At 36.0% G+C, this 23,609-nt stretch overlaps 1 protein-coding gene across 2 annotated transcripts in view; it reads left to right on the forward strand.

Annotated features, from left to right (window-relative positions):
- Window positions 1-23,609, forward strand: part of PRKAA2 (protein kinase AMP-activated catalytic subunit alpha 2) — a 72,074-nt gene that overhangs the window by 46,336 nt on the left and 2,129 nt on the right. For both annotated transcript variants that reach the window (XM_044238326.1, XM_044238327.1), the window contains exons 3-8: window positions 6,915-7,008; window positions 8,079-8,223; window positions 9,881-9,968; window positions 11,358-11,582; window positions 19,978-20,482; window positions 23,460-23,586. In XM_044238326.1, coding sequence (XP_044094261.1) covers window positions 6,915-7,008; window positions 8,079-8,223; window positions 9,881-9,968; window positions 11,358-11,582; window positions 19,978-20,482; window positions 23,460-23,586 — 1,184 coding nt within the window. The remainder of the gene's footprint in view (window positions 1-6,914; window positions 7,009-8,078; window positions 8,224-9,880; window positions 9,969-11,357; window positions 11,583-19,977; window positions 20,483-23,459; window positions 23,587-23,609) is intronic.

Below are 23,609 nucleotides of genomic sequence, written 5' to 3' on the forward strand. Positions count from 1 at the left end.
TAAAAATCAAAATGAAATCTGATCTAGTCTGTAGATCTAAGAGGGTGCTATAAACTGTACCTTATGTTGCCATAGAGGATGGATCAGTCAAATGAGACCATGGAATCCTCTGCAGGACAAGTCAACCGGCTTCTTCAACAAATGAATGCATAAGGAAAAAAAGAAAAAACAGGTGGAGGATCAGCCCTATAAATTAAAAGAAACATGAGATATGTCAATCAATTACAATGTATAGATTATAGTTGGATCCTAATTCAATCAAAATATTAAAACACATACCAGAAAAGCATTATAAAAGCTAATCAGGAAACCTGATGGGATATATGATGACATTCATGATTTGTTACATTTGTGCATGACAGTAGTATGCACAGGTATATACACATACATTTTTTTAAGGCGATTTTTAAAAAAAGATTTTATTTATTTATTTGACAGAGATCACAATCAAGCAGAGAAGCAGGCAGAGAGAGAGGGGGAAGTAGGCTCCCCACTGAGCAGAGAGCCTGATGTGGGGCTGGATCCCAGGACCCTGGGACCATGACCTGAGCCGAAGGTAGAGGCTTTACCCCACTGAGCCACCCAGGCCCCTAAGGCGATTATTTTTTAGAGATATATACAGATCTCCTTACAGAGTGTCTGAAAGCCAAATTCAGTGTGAATTGATTGAAAACGTACTTTTTATGAAGTTAATCATCAAGGCATATTAATAATCTTATACTCTAGAGTGTTAGAAAAGATACTGATTTATTCTGTATATCCATGCATAAATAAAGCATGATCAACTTAATAAAGATGGACAGGATGCAGGAATGAGCATTTAATAAGAAATGTGTATGATATTTTGCAGGAGTTGGAGAAAATATAAATCTACAAACTTTGTAAGGATTTTAGTATTACTAAAATCTTTTTGGAAAATAGTTGGCATTACCTCTTATAATTGGACATTCACATGAACTATGACTCAGCAATTCCACTCATAGGTATATATCAAAGAGAAAATTTGCCACGTACATGAATGTTTACAGCAGCACTATTATAATAGCAAAATGTGGCAACAGTTTATCCTCTAGTGGTAGAGTGGGTAAATAAATAGCCCTAGATTGGATGAATAAATAGCCCTAGATTGGAAGAATAAATAGCTTCTCGGTTAACAGGAGAGTAGATAAATAAATACAATGAAATTTTATGCATTGGTCACATCAGATAACTAGCAAACACAATGTGGATGAATCTCAATAAAACAGGTCCCCAAATAATACATATATCCTGATACTCTTTTTTATTTTTATTTTTTTAAAGATTTATTTATTTGAGAGAGGGCATGCAAGCGGAGGGAGGAGCAGAGGAGAGGGAGAGAGAGAATCCTTAAGGAGACTCCTTGCTGGGGTGAGTGTGGGGCCCAACACTTCCTCTATGCCAGGACCCTGAAATCATGACCTGATCGGAAATCAAGAGTCCGACACTTAACTGACTGAGCCAGCCAGGGGACCACATCATACCCTTTTTTAAAGCTAAGAGCAATTAAAATAAAAATATACATAAGAATATGAATTTTACATATATATGAAGACAGGGGGATACCCTCACAGACACATATATATACACACACACATATATATATATATGTGTGTGTATATAGTTTATATACATATATATATATATATGTGTGTATATATATATAAACTGTATAAAAGAGAAAGCAAGGGAAGCAGGAAGGGGATTCAGGATGATGGGTAACTTGCTTTAGGAGAAGCAGTGGGAGGGGGAAGATAACTCCACTGTATGGTTAGATGGAAGGTATTGTTGAGGTCCTAGGTTTTTTGTTTGGGTGATGGGTTTGTAGGTGCTTATTATAATATTAAAAATAGTAATTAGCTAAATAAAAGTATGCCATTCAAGGACCAGTAAAGACAGGTGCCATGAACCAAGGATAATGATTACATTTCTTTAATAACTGATTTCTAAATAAAGAAACATATTATTCTGTATATGCAGCTATAGAAATAATATTTTGAAATCTCTATGGGTATAACCATCAAAAAGGCATACTCATGAATACTGACTTTTGCCTAACTTTGGAAAGATTTTTCCTGAGTTCTATATGCTATATAAATGGATATTGCCTAAAGATGCATATAACTTGGTCAGCTGGAGAATGCTTGAGGTTTTTATGGATATTTGAATTTTATTTTATTAATTAGAAATACTTGTTTCTGAAAAAAAAATTTTAAAGCATGTTAGTTTATTATTGTATTAAATATATGAATTTCATTATTGAATTTCTTATAATGCTTCAATGTGATTATTATTTTGGAGGGCACAAAAATTTGGCTTACTTGGCTAGATTTAAGAACATAATCCTGGAATTGGCCTTTTTCCCTAAGTCCCAATATGAAGCTGGATTTGGATTTGGATTTCTTTATTTTAAAAATCATGTTTCCTTTTGTCTCGGCCTCATTCTGGTTAATTGACATTTTATTCATTGAATTTTTGTCATATTGTTGCAGTAATTTCTGTTTCAGATTATTCTGGTTTTCCTCCAATCTGCTCACATTATTTAAAAGTGATACTTAATATGTTTACTTAAATGCCTACTTGATTACAGATACTTTGCTAGGTCCACACCCAATCATTGTCTAATCACAAACTGAGACACATGTTCTGAAGCTAACGGAATGCTTTTGTGCAAGCAAAAAGGGCTGACTTGGACTTAAAGAAGTGACCTTTAAGCGAAGCTAGAAAGGATGACTGGCAGACTGTTAAAGGGCGGAGTACAGGTCAGGTACGGGATTCAGGTTAGCAGAAACTGCTTGTACAAAGATTCTGTGGCAGAAGGAAATGCAGTACAATTAATGAGTGAAAGAAAGAAATACACAGGGCGACTGTGGGACATCAAAGAGGAAACAGTACAGACTCAGGCAGGGGCATGATTGACTCGGGACCAAAGAGCAATGGGAACCCCCTGAAGATTTTTTTTTTTTCATAGTTCTGTTTTTGTTTTTTTTTAATCTTTTTTTTTCATTTATTTTTTTTTCAGCATAACAGTATCATTATTTTTTCACCACACCCTGTGCTCCATGCAATCCGTGCCCTCTATAATACCCACCACCTGGTACCCCGACCTCCCACCCCCCTGCCACTTCAAACCCCTCAGATTGTTTTTCAGAGTCCATAGTCTCTCATGATTCATCTCCCCTTCCAATTTACCCCAACCCCCTTCTCTCTAACTCCCCATGTCCTCCATGCTTTTTGTTATGCTCCACAAATAAGTGAAACCATATGATAATTGACTCTCTCTGCTTGACTTATTTCACTCAGCATAATCTCTTCCAGTCCCGTCCATGTTGCTACAAAAGTTGGGTATTCGTCCTTTCTGATGGAGGCATAATACTCCATAGTGTATATGGACCACATCTTCCTTTTCCATTCGTCCGTTGAAGGGCATCTTGGTTCTTTCCACAGTTTGGCGACCATGGCCATTGCTGCTATAAACATTGGGGTACAGATGGCCCTTCTTTTCACTACATCTGTATCTTTGGGGTAAATACCCAGGAGTGCAATGGCAGGGTCATAGGGAAGTTCTATTTTTAATTTCTTGAGGAATTTCCACACTGTTCTCCAAAGAGGCTGCACCAACTTGCATTCCCACCAATAGTGTAAGAGGGTTCCCCTTTCTCCACATCCTCTCCAACACATGTTGTTTCCTGTCTTGCTAATTTTGGCCATTCTAACTGGTGTAAGGTGATATCTCAATGTGGTTTTAATTTGAATCTCCCTGATGGCTAGTGATGATGAACATTTTTTCATGTGTCTGATAGCCATTTGTATGTGTTTATTGGAGAAGTGTCTGTCCATATCTTCTGCCCATTTTTTGGTATGATTGTCTGTTTTGTGTGTGTTGATTTTGAGGAGTTCATTATAGATCCTGGATATCAACCTTTTGTCTGTACTGTCATTTGCAAATATCTTCTCCCATTCCGTGGGTTGCCTCTTTGTTTTCTTGGTTTTTGATTAGGGGACTACTGAAGAACAGATTCTTTTGAAAAGAATTATTGTCTAATATGTGTCTTCCTGAATAGGCTGTAGGCTCTACAAGTAGAAAGAGGAGCTGTCAATCTCATGAAGTACAATACAAGTAGGTTTTTAACAAAGAGTAGATAGCACTATTTAATAGCTCAGTGTCTGGCACATGGCAAGTACTCGGTAATGCTGGCTGTGATTTTCATTGCTCTAGATTGGCCTTTGACATGGACAGTGGCTACTGTGGAGTTAGAGGTTTCATGAAATAGTTCAGTCCAACAGTATCCACTGAAGACCTGTGATATACTTGAAAGAATCAGCAGCTAAATATATTAAAATTTCATCACTGTTTTTCTCATAAGCCCCAAAGATGTAACAGGGTAGAAAAGTGATGGAGAAGTCTGTTAATAAATCATATTAGCCTACAGTAAGGTGACTAGGTACTCCTGCTTGGCACAATTCATTTTTTTCAGTTAGAGTTTGGTGCCTGGTGAGATTGCTTTTATAGAACAATTTCTTCTGGAGTTCTCAGGTAAAATTCCCTTTTCATAGTTCATTTGAAGTAATTTCAACCCAATTCCTCAAATATGTTAGTTTATTTTATATAAAGTGAGTTACCTTGTCATTTTTCATCCCAAAGACTGAAGATTGCTATTAGAAATATTTCTTCTGAAACTCTATAATCATTTTCATACTATGCCTTTAATATTTTGCTTTTTTTAAGTGTTCATACATGATGTGTCTTTTTTAAAAATGTGCAATATGTAGTTATACCACCAATGACCTGGCCCTTTTTTCTTTCCTCTTTAATAGTAACCAGAACCACCATGTAGCACAGAATTGCTATTGTGCATATTAATTAAAGGTACCCCATCTGGGTGGACTAATTTACCAGAAAGGTTTCCTGCTTCTGAGACCTTCTAAAGGGTGACATCAGGGTCACTTTTCAGCTCCTTTTCTGCCTTCACTGGGTGCCTGTAAGCCATGCAAAAACTACATACTTCGTGTCTCTAAATAGTAACTCAGTATAAGTTAGATATTGCTTATAATCAACCAGATTTAGATAATCCTTTATAAACAAAGCAAACTATTTAAAAAATCAGTCAGTTGTTCATTTATGTGTGTTAAATGTAACCTTCAGTTAAAACATTAATTGTATTTAATTTGTTTTTAAAACTTTGGTAGAATTGGTTATATGGGGGGGAAGTTGTCTTTTTTTTTTTTTTTTAAAGATTTTGTTTATTTATTTGAGAGAGAGAGAGAGAGAGATCACAAGTAGGCAGAGAGTCAGGCAGAGAGAGGGGGAAGCAGGCTCCCTGCCAAGCAGAGAGCCCCATGTGGGGCTTGATCCCAGAACCCTGAGATCATGACCTGAGCGGAAGGCAGAGGCTTAACCCACTGAGCCACCCAGGCACCCCAGGGAAGTTGTCTTTTTTTTTTTTTTTTTTAAAGATTTTATTTATTTGACAGAGATCACAAGTAGGCAGAGAGGCAGGCAAAGAGAGAGGAAGGGAAGGAGGCTCCCTGTTTCACAGAGAGCCCAATGCGGGGCTCGATCCCAAGACCCTGGGATCATGACCTGAGCCGAAGGCAGAGGCTTTAACCCACTGAGCCACCCAAGTGCCCTGGGAAGTTGTCTTTTAAGAAAATTTTTTTGAAATACAGCTAAGAGTCTTTTTTTTTTTTTTTTTTTTGAGTTTCACTTTTTAATGGTCTCAGCTTTAAATGCCTAGAAGTAAATTTAAAAAAATACATTCATCTCTCTACTTAATTTCTTACTATGGAACTTTTTTTTTTAAATTTAAGATTCTATTTATTTGACAGACAGAGATCACAAGTAGGCAGAGACGCAGGCAGAGAGAGAGAAGGGGGAAGCAGGCTCCCTGCTGAGCAGAGAGCCCAATGTGGCGCTCTATCCCAGGACCCTGAGATCATGACCTGAGCCGAAGGCAGAGGCTTTAACCCACTGAGCCACCCAGGCGCCCCCCCCCCTTTTTTTTTTAAGATTTGTTAATTTGAGAGAGAAAGTGAGAGGGAGCACAGGGGAGGGGCAAAGGCAGAGGGCGAGAGAGAAGCTGAAACAGACTCCATGCTGAGCCTGGAGCCTAATGCCAGGCTTGATCTCAGGATCCTAAGGTTATGACCCAAGCTGAAACCAAGAGTTGGTTGCTTAACTGACTGTGCCACCCATATGCCCCACCCATTATGGAATGTTTTTAATATATACAAAAGCAAACTGATGAAGCCTCATGTATTTGTCATTTGGCTTCAGCAGTTGCCAGTGTATTGTTTTATCTGCTTCTTCCCACTTCTCCCATCACAAATTATTTTGAAGCAAATCCCAAATATTACTATTTTAATCTGCAAACTCATCAGTATGTCAGTATGTCTCTTGACAGTAGGTCAGTATGTCTCTTGATTTACTATAAATCTATAGCTTCCCTTCCCCCTTTCCTTTTCTCACATTTTGTTTGTTGGAGAAAATGTCATTTGACCACTTTCTGCATTTCACTGATTAAATCTCTTGTGGTATAATTTAGGCTTAGCAAGAATATTTTTAAATTATGTTTAAATATGATACCTGATCTCTATGGACCATAAAAATTTTTTTGTTTAAATGGAGAAATGAATGCTTAGTTGTTGAAGAATGAATGATTTCAAAGATTTTGTAAACATGAAAGGGAGGATCTGAAGAGAAGTCTATAAACCTCAGAAAGCAGAGAAGTTTGTAAGGCTGTGTTTGTATCTCTGTGATTGTTTTGATAACATAATTTTTTGCTGTCTTAAAATATTATAAAACGTTGGAATACAAAATTGTAGCAATAATATTACCAGCTTAATTTTTAAAAAACTAACATTTTTTTAATCATTTTTTTTCATTTACAAAAAAGATACCAGGTGATCAGCACTCCAACAGATTTTTTTATGGTAATGGAATATGTGTCTGGTGGTGAATTATTTGACTACATCTGTAAACATGGACGGGTGAGTAATTTATTATCTAGTACAATAAGCCCCTAAGCTAAGAAGAGGATAGTAGGAAATAGCAAACCACAAAGATATCTTCAAAGTCAGGGTTGCTTCTGTGATAAAGACCAACTAAAGATACAGAATATTAGACATTTTTTCTTTCTTAAAAAATATACCTTCCAGGGGTGCCTGGCAGGCTTAATTGATGGAGCATAGACTCTTGAACTTGGGGTTGTAAGTTCAAGCCCCACACTGGGTATAGAGATTGCTTAAAAATAAAATCTTAAAATAATATACACCTTTTGGGGCACCTGTTGCCTCATTTGGTTAAGCATCTGCCTTTGGTTCATATCATGATCCCGGGGTCTTGGGATGGAGACCTGTGTTGGGTTTCCTGCTCAGAGAAGAGACTGCTTTGCCCTCTGCCCCTCCTCCTGCTCTCTCACTCTCTCAAATAAATAAATAAAATCTTAAAAATATACATATATACCTTTCAAAATACTGATTTTGGGACCCTAGATGGTTCAGTCATTAAGTGTCTGCCTTGGCTTAGGTCATGATCCCAGGCCACATGGGGCTGCCTGCTCAGAGGGAAGCCTGCTTCTGCCTCTCTCCCACACCTCTGTGCTTGTATTCCCTCTCTTGCCATCATTCTGGCAAGTAAATAAAATCTTTAAAAAAAATAGTGATTTTAGGGAACATATTCCACATAATTGCCAACATGATTTCAGTGAAAAATCTGTTCCATAACATTATGTTGAAGCTTCAAGGATTTCCTTTTCTTAGCACTTTCACATAAGTTCTGTTTTACATTATGTTTTACTTGTTGATTGCCTAAAACATTGTACAAATTTAGTAATATTAATTGAAAATTAAATCTTCCTAGCCTAGGAGCAAAAAAAGAACCTTATTGATTGACATGTTGAACTCTAATGCAAGTTTCTGGTTTCTTTGTCTGATTTGTTGAGAATTCTAGTCTGGTTTAATTAGCTTGCTCAGTTACATTTGGGCTGATTATGAAACTAAAACTCTTGCTGTGTACATGTCTCAAATATTCTTAGTGAAGCTTCTTTTAAACTTGCTAGGTTGAAGAGGTGGAAGCAAGGCGGCTCTTTCAGCAGATTCTATCAGCTGTGGATTACTGCCATAGGCATATGGTGGTTCATCGAGACCTGAAACCAGAGAATGTGCTGTTGGATGCTCACATGAATGCCAAGATAGCCGATTTTGGTATGTAACTCCATAGTTGTTCAGAAATGAACTAGTTGCCTTTTAAAGTGTGTCAGGAGCAACTATTGAAGAACTATGAACTTGCAGTTTCAATTTTATAAATCTGATACCATGAAAAAGGGGCTAATGCACAGTCTCCATGTTGGTTTGTTAGGTTCATTTAAACACAAATTAAAAAATGCACATGGTTCTAGAGAAGTTTAGAGGGCCAGTTTTAAGGTATGTCCATTTAATATGCATTTTCTCCTAAAGGAAAACCCGTCTTTTTTGGGGGGAGGGGTCACAAACTCTTTGGAAAATCTAATGAAAATATGGGCACTTCCTTTGATGAATGCACTTAAAGAGAAATACCTGAAAATTTGCGTGCAGTTTTGAAGTCTTACAGCCTTTCCCATTTGATCAAGGGTTGACTTCAGGGTAAAATCTAACTACTTGCTACAAAGAATAGGAGTTTTTGTCAGGTATAAAACAAAAAACAAAATGTAAATTTAAATGCACCAAACAGTTTCTGGGGTAAATATTCCTGGAAAGAGTACCATAGTAGGGTGTTTGGCAAAAGGATTAGGAAGTAAGAGGTTATAGAAAGAGAGATGGAAATGTGCCGAGTTCAGTGTTGCTTATGTAAACTCTTTGTCTGTACCTTGTTTTTAATCTAAAAAGTAGGAAACTAGTTTTCTTATTTCTCTTCCTTCTCTAAAATCGCAAAACTCTTTAGTATGATACTTCAACTAGATTTTTGGTTCCATAGGTTATTTTTTCTTTTTTTTTTTAAAGATTATTTATTTATTTATTTGACAGACAGAGACCACAAGTAGGCAGAGAGGAGGCAGAGACAGAGAGAGGGAAGCAGGCTCCCTGCTGAGCAGAGAGCCTGACACGGGGCTTGATCCCAGAACCCTGGGATCATGACCTGAGCCGAAGGCAGAGGTTTCAACCCACTGAGCCACCCAGGCGCCCCATAGATTATTTTTTCTATGTTGAATTAAAGCTTTCCAAACTAAAAGCTTTTGGAATGTAATCTTTATAAATTGGAACTTGTCTGTTTTCTACTTAGAAATTGTTTTAAAAGGCTTTGAAAGTACAGGATAAAAAGTAATGGTCTCTATTTCTTTCTTTCAACTGTAGAAATGGATAAATAATATTTTGATGCTTTTATGTTTGGAAAAGTTCATGTAATTTAGAATAACCTCATATTTGTGAACTGAATCAACATTTTTTAAAAAAGGTTAATTTATTTGGAGAGAACACCAGTTGGGGGAAGGGCCTTGGAAGTGGGGAGAGAAAGAATCCCAAGCAGATTTTCCGTGAGTATGGAGCCCAACATGGGGCTTGATCCCACAACCCTGAGATCATGACCTGAGCCAAAACCAAGAGTCGGATGCTCAGCCAACAGCCATCCAGGTGACCCAAGTGAATCAACATTTTTAGTTAGAAAAGTAATTTAATTCCAATCATATGTGATGTGCGTTATCTTTTTTGTCAGAGTGTAAGCACTCTGAGATAGTCTTCTAAGTCTCTCAAGTGCTTGCCACTGTTTTAAAATAATTATAAAATATGATATACAAAACATTGAAGACTTGACATTTTTCTTCATGCATTTATCTACGTCTATGTATAAAAATATCTAGCACAAAGTAAATATTACTCTTATTTTCAGGATTGTCTAACATGATGTCAGATGGTGAATTTCTGCGAACTAGTTGTGGGTCTCCAAATTATGCAGCACCTGAAGTCATCTCGGGCAGGTAATAGTAGATCAGTGGAGAGAGTAAGCTCTTTATAATCTTTTGTTCATTCTAATAACATTTAATTAAAATATGTTCTTTTCAGAGGATGAGATTGTTAACATAATAGGAACAAATTGTCCCTTTAATTTTTCCATTGTTGAAGAGAGAACAATTACATTAAACAATTTTTTAAACATTTGGTTTAGATTTTGTTATGAGTATATTTAAGGAGTTCTTCCATTAAAAAAAAATGACTGAAACAAATCATGATTTTCTTCATTTTGGAAAAGTATGGATAAGAGAAAGCATTTGTTAAATTTAATGTCATCATTTACTTACCAGACACTGTCCTTAAATAATAATTTATGTATTCTTTTATAAGGTACTGTATAGAGTATAATTTTATGTTTTGTCTTGAGAAGAATGAGATTTTTCGGGGATAGTATTGTCATTCCTGAAATTAAACTGTTTAAGTAGGGATTGGAACTTACCCATTGGTATATTCAAAAAATATTTACACAGATTGCATTGTTAAACAGAAGACTTTTACAGTGACCAATGTCTGATTTAAAAAGTTAACCGAATTCGCTGAGAGAAAATAAAGAAAAGGTATTATCACAAGGAGCAGGTATAGGAGTTTTGGACAAGTACCACAAATGATATAAATGAGGGGCAGCAATTTTTTGAAATTGCTTATATTCTTTTAATTGGAATTGTAGAGATTTCCTTTGTTACCTCAGACCCAGGTTTGAATTTGTCAGTGGGGTATCAGAGGCATTTTAGTACTGCAGAAAGGTGAGAGAAAAAAGGAATAATATTCTAGACACAGGTTATGTGGAGCAAAGGTAATCTTAGTTCCATGAGCTAATCTAACAAGTGATTAGAATAAAAGTCATACTCAGGATAACATGATACAGGACAAATACTGTCAAAGAGATTGCTACAGGACTAGTTCAGCACTTTAATTCTTCAGAAACTCTTTAAAATAGGCACATCAGGGATGAAAATTCTATTTTGTATGCATTTTTCTTTCTTATAGTTTTGTGGTAAAAGGATTTAGCCTAAACACTATAGTAGTATTTTTTCAAGTTTATGGTCATTTACTTTGATGTTTCCTTTAAAAGAAAACCAAGCATAGTAAGTTTTATATTTTTTAATTAGTTAATTGGTAAGTTGTGAATTTGTGACAAAGTAACATTTTCTTTTGGAAAGCTTGAATAGTAACTGCTGAGACTAATTTTCTATGGCGAACAAGCATTGAGTGTTGAGGTGTGGCCATGGACTTCATTAAAGGCTTGCAAATGAATATACACCGAGTCTACACCATGTGTGTACAAAAGCAGGTATACTTGGATGAGAACAAATGGCACTTGCATTTCAGGTTGGTGTTGTCCTGTTTTCTCTTAGATTGTATGCAGGTCCTGAAGTTGATATCTGGAGCTGTGGTGTTATTTTATATGCCCTTCTTTGTGGCACCCTCCCATTTGATGATGAGCATGTACCTACGTTATTTAAGAAGATCCGAGGGGGCGTTTTTTATATTCCAGAATATCTCAATCGTTCTGTTGCCACTCTTTTGATGCATATGCTGCAGGTTGATCCCCTGAAACGAGCGACCATCAAAGATATAAGGTGATTCTTCTTTTTGTTACTGTTATGTACATTTTATAATATTAATAATTGTATCACTAATTGAGTGCCTGCCTTATGTTAGACTCTCTAATACTTATTGTATAGGAATTCTGCTTTCCTTTTTACACAGACCTGATCATGTCACTTACCTTTTAAATATTTCAGATTGTTTCCCATACTTTTTCCTTGAGGTAGCAAATCCTCTAAGGCCCTTCCTAAGCGGGCTCCTTTTCTTACTCTGAGGTTTCACTCCTGCACTCACCACCACACCCACTTCAGCTACACTCAGCTTTTCCTTCTTCAGAAACATAACATGTATTTTATGCCTTCATGTTCTAATTTATATTACTGCCTCTGATGCCATGCTGTCTTTTTTGACCTGACAGACTTCCATTCATCCTTTAAAATTCTGCTTACATATGATCTTGTGAAATCAATTTGGATTCCCCTAGGCAAAGTTAATTGCTTCCACTTCTGTGATTTTCACATTTTGTTTATGGTTTTTTTTTTCATTATTATTTCAAATGTCAGTGTGTGTTTTTCCAGTCCTAAATTGTAACTCCATAAGGGTAGAGAGAGTGTCTTACTCTTCTTAGTACACACAATGCTAGATGGCCCATGAATGTAGTATATGCTGAGAAACTGAATAAATCTTATGTGTAATACAGACTGACTTTTATGTATTTTACATATGGTTGATGAAATGAAACATTAAAAGTTTTGTTAAGATTTTGAATCCAAAAATAGCTGCTAGCACTGTGAAGGATTTCTTGTTATGTGAGAAACCTTGGAACTTGCAGTGGCTGGTGTTATTATGAATATGACCTTTATATAGCATACACAAGCCATGATAATGCATTGCCTTTTACTCCTTATTTACCAGGTTATGTTTCTTAGAGGTTTTTTTTTTTTATTATTCTTACCTAACATTTCATCATTTATTCATTTACAAACACATTCTTCTGCCATCTTTCTAGAATCTCTCCTCTTATCTTCATAAGCCAGAATGGCTGTTTAGACACTATGACTCCTGGAATGTTTAAATGATGACAGTTTTTTATGTGATTGCTGCCTATCTCTTAGACTGCAAGAAGGGGTTTATTTTTCTTAAGTGCTCCAGGCCTCCTGCATAAAAGAAATATGTAATTGTATATAGCACCAAGTTTAGTTATAGAAATGTACTTAGCAGGAAAAGAAAATCTTTTGTGTTCACAGTTCTTTTTTTCTTTTCTTTTCTTTCTTTCTTTTTTTTTTTAAATAAGTTCTACACCCAACATGGGGCTTGAACTCACAAACCTGAGTTCAAGTTCACATGTTCTACTGACCAAACTAGCTAGGTGCCTCAGTCACTTAATTGGCTTTTCCTTAGAAAGAAAATTAGATATGCTTCCTGTGAGTTATTCATTCTGTAAGTGGAAGCCTGCATCTCCCTTTCCCCTTCACCCATTTTGCTTATCCCCCCAAACCCCCCTCGTGGCAGTCATTGGTTCTCTATAGGTCTGATGCTGCTTTTTGTTTATTTGTTTTTCATATCTTTTTTTAAGATTCCACCTATAAGTGAAATCATATGGTATTTATTTTCTCAGATTTATTTTACTTAGCACAGTACCCTCTAGGTCCGTTCATTTTGTTGTAAATAGCACAATCTCATCTTTTCTTTTCTTTTTTTTAAAGATTATTTATTTATTTGACAGACAGATATCACAAGTAGGCAGAGAGGCAGACAGAGAGAGAGAGGAGGAAACAGGCTCCCTGCCGAGCAGAGGGCCTGATGTGGGGCTCGATCCCAGAACCCTGGGATCATGACCTGAGCCTAAGGCAGAGGCTTTAACCCACTGAGCCACCCAGGCACCCCCAATCTCATCTTTTCTTAAGGCTGTGCAGTACTCCATTGTATATGTACACTACATGTTCCTTACCATTTGTCTGTTGATAGACACTTAGGTTGCTTCCATATCTTAGCTGTTGTAAGTAATGCTGCAATAAACATATGAGTGCTTATATTTTTTTGAATTAGTGTTTTTATTTTCTCTGGGTAAAAACCCAGTAGTGGAATTATTGGTCATATGGTATTTCTATTTTAAATTTTTTGAGGAACTTCTATACTATTTTTCACAGTGACTATTACCAATTTACATTCCCACTAGCAGTGTGGAATTCCTTTTTCTCTGCTTCCTTGTCAACACTTATTATTTCTTGTCTTTTTTATTTTAGTCCTTGGCAATGTTAATTGTGTAACGTGATATCTCATTGTGGTTTTGATTTGCATGTCCCTGATTACAGGAGTTGAGCATACTTTCATTTGTCTATTGATTACCTACGTGTCTTCTTTGGGAAAATGTCTGTTTAGGTCCTCTGCTTGTTTTTAATTGATTGAATTTTTTTATTTTGTTTTGTTTTGGTGTTGAGTTGTATTCCTTATGTATTTTGGACTTTAACTCCTTACTGCATATATAATTTGCAAGTATATTCTCCCACTTAGTAGGGTGTCTTTTTGCTTTGTTGATGGTTTCCTTCACTGTGCAAAAAGCTTTTTACTTGATGTAATCCTGATAGTTTATTTTTGCTTTTGTTCCTCTTGCCTTAGGAAACATATTTAGAGAAGTGTTATGGCTGGTGTCAGAGATATTATTGTCTGTGTTCTTCTTAGGAATTTTATGGTTTCAGATCTCACATTTAAGTCTTTAATCATTGTGAGTTTATTTTTTGTGTATGATGTTAGAAAGTGGTCCCGTTTCATTCTTTTACATGTAGCTCTTCAGTTTTCCCAACACCATTTATTGAAGAGATTGTCTTTTCTTCTTTGCATGTTCTTGCCTCTTTTGTCTTAGATTAATTGACCACATAAGCACGGGTTTATTTTTGGGCTCGCTATTCTGTTCTGTTTTTGTGTCTATTTTTGTGCCAATACCATTGTTTTAATTATTGTAGCTTTATAGTGTATCTTGAAATCTGGGATTGTGATACTTCCAGCTTTATTTTTCTTTCTCAAGATTACTTTTGCTATTTGAGGCCTTTTATAGTTCCATACAAATTTTAGGATTGTTTGTTCTAGTTCTGTGAAAAATGTTTTTGGTATTTTGATAGGTATTGCTTGGAATCTGCAGATAGGTTTGGGCAGTATAGACATTTTAACAATACTAATTCTGTCAATCCATGAATATAGTCTTTAACCTCCTTGTTATATTTTAGTATTTCTGATGCAGTTGTAAATGGAATTATGTTCTTAATTTCTCTTTCTAGTACTTTGTTATTAGCATATAGAAATGCTACTGATTTCTAGGTATCCCACAATTTCACTGAATTTATTCTAGTAGTTTTTTGGTGGAGTCTTTAGGATTTTTTATGTAGAATGTCATGTCATCTGCGAAGGCATCCATACTCGATGGATATTAAACTGTCACAGTTTAACAACTTCTTTATCAGTATGGATGGATGCCTTCTATTTCTTTTTCTTGTCTGATTGCTGTAGTTAGGACTTCCAGGACCATATTGAATAAAAGTGGTGCTCTCAACTTTATTGATCTTTTATTTTTTATTTAAATTTATTTATTTATTTGAGTATCTCTACATCCCATGTGAGGCTTGATTTCAACACCCCAAGACTGAGTCACATGCTCTTCTTATTGAGCAAGCTAGGTGCCTCTTACTGATTTTTTTCTATTGTTTTTTAATTTTTATGTCATTTATTTCTGCTCTGATTCTTAATTATTTTCTTCAACTCACCTTGGACTTTGTTCTTTTTTTTTTTAAATTCCTTTATGTGCAAGTTTAGGTTGTTTATTTGAGCTTTTTCTTATTTCTTGAGGTAGGACTATATTGCTATATATTGCCTTATTAGAACTGCTTTTGCTGCATCTCGAAGATGTTGGATTGTTGTGTTCTCATTTTCATGTGTTTCCATAACTCATTTAAGTCATTTAGTCTTAAGTACCAAAATAGAGTATCAGGTAATAGTGATAGAAAGATTTAATTTCTGATGGGGAAATGAACTGATAGTGTCTCTGGCCAACTCTCATAAACATTCTGGTTACTGCTTATCTTGATAGAGTTAATTCAGAAACTGATTCCTGAAAACAAAAGCTGAGTATGACTTTTTAATTGGCAGTTTTTTTATGGTAAAGAATTATGGTCCTTTGTGCAAATGAATGAATTAGAAGTAAATATTTAGATTATTTCCCTATTTATCATTTTTTAAACATTTATATCATTGATATAATTCACATACTGTACATTTGTCCCTTCAAATTGTATAATTCAGTGGTTCTTAGTATATTTACAAAGTTGTATAGTCATCACCATTTTCTAATTCCCTTAAAGAAACTCTATACCCATTAGCAGTCATTACCCATTTCCCCCTCCTTTTATGCCTTGGAAGCCAGTAATCTACTTTCTGCCTTTATGGGTTTGCCTGTCCTGGAAATTTCATATGAATGGAATCCTGTAGCATGTAGCCTTTGGAGTCTGGCTACTTTCACACAGCATAATGTTTCCACTGTTCATTCATGGTGTAGCATGTATAGTACTTCATTCCTTTGTTCTTTAAAAATACTCCATTGTACAGATACACTACATTTTGTTTATCTGTCCATCAGTTAATGGATACTTGAGTTATTTCTGCTTTGGGGCTCTTAAGAATAATGTTGCTATGCACATTCATGTACAAGTTTTTTATGGTCACATGTTTCCATTTCTTTTGGATGTATGCCTTTAGTTTGTAATTCTTGTTGCTGTTCCTTTTGTTAGTGATTTTACTGAATTAATTCCCCAGATTTTGTACTTTTTGTCATCGTTGGCCACTGAAATCTCTGATTAGTTACCTTAATGGTCATCTTATTATTAGAGCTTTCCTTAAATGCCTTGATCTAATAAGTCTCACAGCCTTTGTTAAGTGATTGTGTGTACATGTTGGAGTATGTCTTCATTGCTCCAAAGAGAAGCTTTTAACTCTGATTTAGTCTTTATTCCACATTAGCAGAGAGCCTCAAAGTCAGCCAGTGATTAGAAATGAGGGTCTTTCTTGGGTAAGCACACAGCCCTGCATAATATATGCCTGGGCTGCTTGTGTCCCAGGAATATATCAGAGTATTTCAAAGACCTCAGTGGAACTCTTATTCCTGAACTTTTCATTTTAAGGTTTATGGTTAGCTTCTTGTTTGCCCCAAATCTTACTGCCTCTTCAGTCAGTTGAGATGTCACAGTTACCATTGGTTGGTTTTTGTTTGTTTGTTTTTGTTTTTTGTTTTTTGTTTTTTTTAAAAGATTTTATTTATTTCTTTGACAGAGATCACAAGTAGGCAGAGGCAGAGGCAGGCAGAGAGAGAGAAGGGGAAGCAGCCTTCCTGCGGAGCAGAGAGCCCAATGCAGGGCTTGATCCCAGGGCCCTGAGATTATGACCTGAGCCGAAGGCAGAGGCTTAACCCACTGAACCACCCAGGTGCCTGCCATTGGTTGTTTTTGACAAATGTCCTGGGGAGAAGGCTATTTGCAGTGAGGGAACTCTGAATCAGGTCAGAAAAAGACAAGGCATCCAAAATGGAGATTTCCAGGGAACTTCCAGACATGTCAAATAATTACAGTTTCCTGAGGCTAGGACTTTTGGAGAATTCTAAACCTATTCTGCTCTAATTCTAAACCTATCTTCCCCTTAGTGGTAGTTAGGCCGTTATTAGGTTATTAGGTGTTCTGGGCTACCATGATTGTGAGACTGCTGGTTTTCAAGGCTACCATAGAAGTGGGAAAAAGAAGATGGGTATAAGGCAACTTAAAATGTTTCAGATCTCAGTGTTTTTACTGAGATCAGCTATTTTCTTGAGTAAACACTTCTCAGATTATTGCAGGCTTTTGGTAAATTTCCATGTTTTTAGGAAAGTTGATTTTGATGATTTTTTAAAAAATATTTTATTTATTAATTGACAGAGACACAGTGAGAGAGGGAACACAAGCAGGGGTAGTGGGAGAGGGAGAAGCAGGCTTCCTGCTGAGCAGGGAGCCCAGTGTGGGGCTCGATTCCAGGACCCCGGGATCATGACCTGAGCCGAAGGCAGACACTTAATGACTGAGCCACCCAGGTGCCCCGATTTTGATGATTTTTGCTAGTACTCTGAATGATTTCATGGAAGAGTGAGTTTTTGGAGTTCATTTGGAAATGCTCATCTTCCCTATTTGTCACTAATATTTTTAAAATGTTAGATATATAATGTCTCCTGTTTTATGGGAGAAATTAATATATCGCATCTTTATTACCAAGCCTTTGGTGCTTAGTATGATATAGGAAATAAACACATTAATGGATTAATTTTGGTTTTCATATTTTATGTATTTGTCACTTATTTATTATGCATTTATTGAACATTTACATTGTGTTTGGTAGTTGAATACAACTAAATAAGGCATGGTCTCTGTTTCAAGGAGCTCTGAGTTTGGTGAGTAAGATTAAGAAAAAAATCAACACCTATAAGAAAGTGTGAGTGTTACAATAGAAAGATCTACTAGAAGCTGTAGAAGATTCATCCTCAAGGCCTGGCACACCATCATTTCTTACTTGGACTATTTCATCAGCATCATCAACATCATCATTTTTGTCTCTTCAGTTTCTGTATCACAAGCAAGATTATCTTTACAGAATGCAAATTAGTTTATATCACCCATGTCTCTGTAAAATCTTTCAGTGATTTTCATCAAGCATAGGATCTAGTCCCAGAATCTTTCTTCTAGCCTATAGCTGTCAGAAATATTTGATAGCTTTTGCCTCTCCAACCTATAACTCCTGTTTTCATGATAATGGCCTAAGTCCTGTTCTGGAACATGGCACAACTCTTTGTCTCAGTCTTTACCTGCATTGTTTTTTGTGCTGGGAATACCTGTTTCCCAGCTCTTTGCTCCCAGCTGGCTTCTAATCATTCTGATATCTGCTTAAATATTACTCCATAGCTTCCCTAATTACATGGCTCCTGTTCTGATTTATATATTTTTATCTTACCCTTTGTTTTCCTCTTATAATCTTTATCACAGGATTTTCATATTTGTATATTTGAAACTATATATTTATTTTTGTGAATATTTATCTGTATTCTGCTAGAATATAATCTGAGAGGAGGAATGTCTTTTTGCTATACTATACTTAGTTAAAATTCATAAATGAAACAATCAGTCAATAGAAAGCATTGAAGCAAAATATAGATTGATCTGAATATAGTTTAGAGTGTGCCCAGTTCTATCATGTAGCAGTGCTTGTGTAGTCTCGAAGGAATAATACATAGTCAGATGAAAAGAGGCAGGATGTTCTTGGATGTGCAAAAGCTCAGAAGTGTGAGAAAATAAGATTTAGGAGACTGATTGTCAATCTTTTTGGTTTTAGTACCCCTTTATAGTCTTAAAATTGAGGCTTCCAAAGAGTTGTGTTGTTTAATGCAGGTCATATCAGTATTTATCATATAAAAAATTGAAACTGAGAAACTTAAAAAAAATACTTAATTCACTTAAAAATAACAGTAAAGCTACTACATGTTAATCTAAATAACACATCTTTTATGAAAAAATTTTAAAAATGGTAATAAGAGTAGAATTATTTTTCAGAGTCTCTTAGGTGTTGGACTTACTAAGAGAGACACCAGCTAGGTTCTTAGGTCTACTTCTTCATTCAGTCTGTTGCAATGTTTGTATTGGTTGCAGTCTATGAAGAAAATCTGATACCACTCAAATAAGTGGTTGGAAAAGGAGGAACATTTTAACAGTCTTTCAGAGAGTTGTGGATATTTTTCTTTGATCTTAAGCCAAAGCTTAACTTGTTAGTTACAGTATAAATTAGAAAACATCTCAGTGTATATTTGTACTTTATTAATTAAAATTCACTGGTCTTTTTTTGTGTGTGTGTTTTGTGGATATTTTACCTTGGTCATTCTGAAAATACCGGCTTGTAGATATTTTACCTTGGTCGTTCTGAAAATACCGGGTTATTGAGTTAAAAAGATTTTCCAAATGGTGACATACATGTTCATTATAAAGTATTAAAAACCATGTTCATTGTTACCATTATAAAGTTATTAGAAAAGTCTTAAAGTTGTAGGAAGCTGTCAAACTCATGGAGGCAGATACAAATTATATAAATTTCTAAAATTTTGCTTGAAAGGTTGAACTTTATCATTGGCAAAAAATACTGCTAGTTGTTTCCTTTGAAGTGACAGGCTCATTTTACTAATTTTTCAGAAATGTCAGCCAAGTACCCAAGTCTGAATAATCATAGTTATTCAAGGGTGGGGGCTAATTAGTTTATTCAGGATCATATAGAGAACAGGTCTTTCTGATTCTGTTATATTTTATTGCCCCATGTCTAAATTATTTGGGACTTGCCAAAGCATGTTCTTACAATAGTGTATTGTGGTATTTTTCCTAGAGAGCATGAATGGTTTAAACAAGATTTGCCCAGTTACTTATTTCCTGAAGACCCCTCCTATGATGCTAACGTCATTGATGATGAGGCTGTGAAAGAAGTGTGTGAAAAATTTGAGTGTACAGAATCAGAAGTAATGAACAGTTTATATAGTGGTGACCCTCAAGACCAGCTTGCAGTGGCTTATCATCTTATCATTGACAATCGGAGAATAATGAACCAAGCCAGTGAGTTCTACCTCGCCTCTAGTCCCCCATCTGGTTCTTTTATGGATGATAGTACCATGCATATTCCCCCAGGCCTGAAACCTCATCCAGAAAGGATGCCACCTCTTATAGCAGACAGTCCTAAAGCGAGATGTCCATTGGATGCACTGAATACAACTAAGCCCAAATCTTTAGCTGTGAAAAAAGCCAAGTGGCATCTTGGAATCAGAAGTCAAAGCAAACCATATGACATTATGGCTGAAGTCTACCGAGCTATGAAGCAGCTGGATTTTGAATGGAAGGTAGGAAATTGTAATATCTTGAGATCATTTGTAAAATTTAGCTTTTTTTTTGTATAGTAAGCTGCTCTGATCTACTCAGTTGAGTACTTAGGTCTCTAAAAAAGTTGTCTTTGATTTAGATACAAATTTAGTGGTCTTGGTGTTTCTGGATGATAAACCCTATTTTTTCCATTAATATACCAAGTGCATTCCAAACTAAACACAGTTCTGAAAGCATGAAGAGTTGTTGATGCTGCGGACCTACAATATTTTTAGAGACTAGCAGTCTTGGCCATGAAACAGAAAATAATCAACCTGAAATCACCTGAGAAAATAGTCCACCTATTTCTGTCTGCATCATAGCAATAAAAAGCCATGTGTCTTTGAAGATGCTGTGTTTTACTTTTCTCTTTCCCACTAGCTATAACAGCTAGGGGTCAATACAAGTGATACCATCAGGACATATTTATTCAGTCAACAAATACTTTTCTCTAGGTTAAGAAAATCTCTTTTATTTGGCTAGTGCTTTTAATCCTTGGTTATGGTATATTTTTCTTACTCTTAGCTCCCAATTTTCTTTTTTTTAAATTAGTGCTCAAATTCATTGCAATTCTGTTTGAGTATATGTGGGAGGGAAAGCATTTTTTTTCATTTCAGATATCTTTTACTCTTCTTTTCTTGAGGACTATGAATGTATTTTTAAAGACAATAAAAATATGCAAATATACCTTGTGTATATTCATTTGACATGTTTGAAACATCATTTAATTTTCATTTTATTTGTACGAGAAATGAATAAACAAGATAATACTTCCTTAAAACCTTTTTTTTCCCCAATTTATTTATTTTCAGAAAAACAGTATTCATTATTTTTTCACCACACCCAGTGCTCCATGCAAGCTGTGCCCTCTATAATACCCACCACCTGGTACCCCAACCTCCCACCCCCCCCCCGCCACTTCAAACCCCTCAGACTGTTTTTCAGAGTCCATAGTCTCTCATGGTTCACCTCCCCTTCCAATTTACCCAAATTCCCTACTACTCTCTAACGCCCCTTGTCCTCCATGCTATTGGTTATGCTCCACAAATGAGTGAAACCATATGATAATTGACTCTCTCTGCTTGACTTATTTCACTCAGCATAATCTCTTCCAGTCCCGTCCATGTTGCTACAAAAGTTGGATATTCATCCTTTCTGATGGAGGCATAATACTCCATAGTGTATATGGACCACATCTTCCTTATCCATTCATCCGTTGAAGGGCATCTTGGTTCTTTCCATAGTTTGGCGACTGTGGCCATTGCTGCTATAAACATTGGGGTACAGATGGCCCTTCTTTTCACGACATCTGTATCTTTGGGGTAAATACCCAGGAGTGCAATTGCAGGGTCGTAGGGAAGCTCTATTTTTAATTTCTTGAGGAATCTCCACACTGTTCTCCAAAGAGGCTGCACCAACTTGCATTCCCACCAACAGTGTAAGAGGGTTCCCCTTTCTCCACATCCTCTCCAACACATGTTGTTTCCAGACACATAGACCAGTGGAACAGAGTAGAGAGCCCTGATATGGACCCTCAACTCTATGGTCAATTAATCTTTGACAAAACAGGAAAAAATATACAGTGGAAAAAAGACAGTCTCTTCAATAAATGGTGCTGGGAAAACTGGACAGCTATATGTAGAAGAATGAAACTCGACCATTCTCTTACACCGTACACAAAGATCAACTCAAAATGGATAAAAGACCTCAACGTGAGACAGGAATCTATCAGAACCTTAGAGGAGAACATAGGCAGTAATCTCTTTGATATCAGCCACAGCAACTTCTTTCAAGATACGTCTCCAAAGGCAAAGGAAACAAAAGCAAAAATAAACTTCTGGGACTTCATCAAAATCAAAAGCTTCTGCACAGCAAAGGAAACAGTCAAAAAAACAAAGAGGCAACCCACAGAATGGGAGAAGATATTTGCAAATGACAGTACAGACAAAAGGTTGATATCCAGGATCTATAATGAACTCCTCAAACTCAACCCACACGAAACAGACAAACACATCAAAAAATGGGCAGAAGATATGAACAGACACTTCTCCAATCAAGAAATACAAATGGCTATCAGACACATGAAAAAATGCTCATCAGCATTAGCCCTCAGGGAGATTCAAATTAAAACCACATTGAGATATCTCCTTAAAACCTTTTAAAAACAGATACGCTTTTTCCTAAGCAATTTAGTTAAAAGAAAGACATTAATTTCTTTAAAAGTCCATACTGAAAAAAATTTGGAACTCATTTTTCTTTTAAAGATTTTATTTATTTAATTGACAGAGACACAACAAGAGAGGGAACACAAGCAGGGGGAGTGGGAGAGGAAAAAGCAGGCTTCATGCTAATAAGCAGGGAGGTGGATGTGCGGCTTGATCCCAGGATTCTGGGATCATGACCTGCGCTGAAGGCAGACGCTTAACGACTGAGCCACCCAGGCGCCCTGAAACTCCTTTGATAGATGTTTTGAAAATCCAGAATCGTCTTTATCTGCGCTGCAGTTTTCTTCTGTTCAAAAGGCAGATAATACTTCTTCACAGAATTATTGGAATACATAAATTTTGTGACAGTACCTGTTTATACTGCCTAATGCAAACTATTAACGTTAGTTCTGTTTTATTCCTCCTACTCCATATTAATAGGTAAAGGTATTCAAGTTGAGTCTGGGTGACTAGAATTGTTGTTGACATTTTAGAGCAAAGGCATAGCTAGAATGAAGGCTGGACTCTATATAATCTCTGAGTTCCCTTTAAATTTCTGGTGATCTGCACAGACAATTCTATTAGTGGAGATCAAATAAATACTAAAGTGTCATGTAATATTAGAAGATGATTCAGGAATTCTTTCTCTACCCCACCTGTCAGCTATTTCAATATTCTTTGCAATAAGAATAAGGGAGAACAAGGTAGCTCGTTATTTTTAACATTTTTCCTTTAAAAATGTTTCTCACTTTAGGTAGTGAATGCATACCATCTTCGTGTAAGAAGAAAAAACCCAGTGACTGGCAATTATGTGAAAATGAGCTTACAACTTTATCTGGTTGACAATAGAAGCTATCTTTTGGACTTTAAAAGCATTGATGGTAAGGAAGCTATGCAGGCATGA

This window comes from Neovison vison, chromosome 2, assembly GCF_020171115.1.
Source record: "Neovison vison isolate M4711 chromosome 2, ASM_NN_V1, whole genome shotgun sequence".
Lineage (NCBI taxonomy): Eukaryota > Metazoa > Chordata > Mammalia > Carnivora > Mustelidae > Neogale > Neogale vison.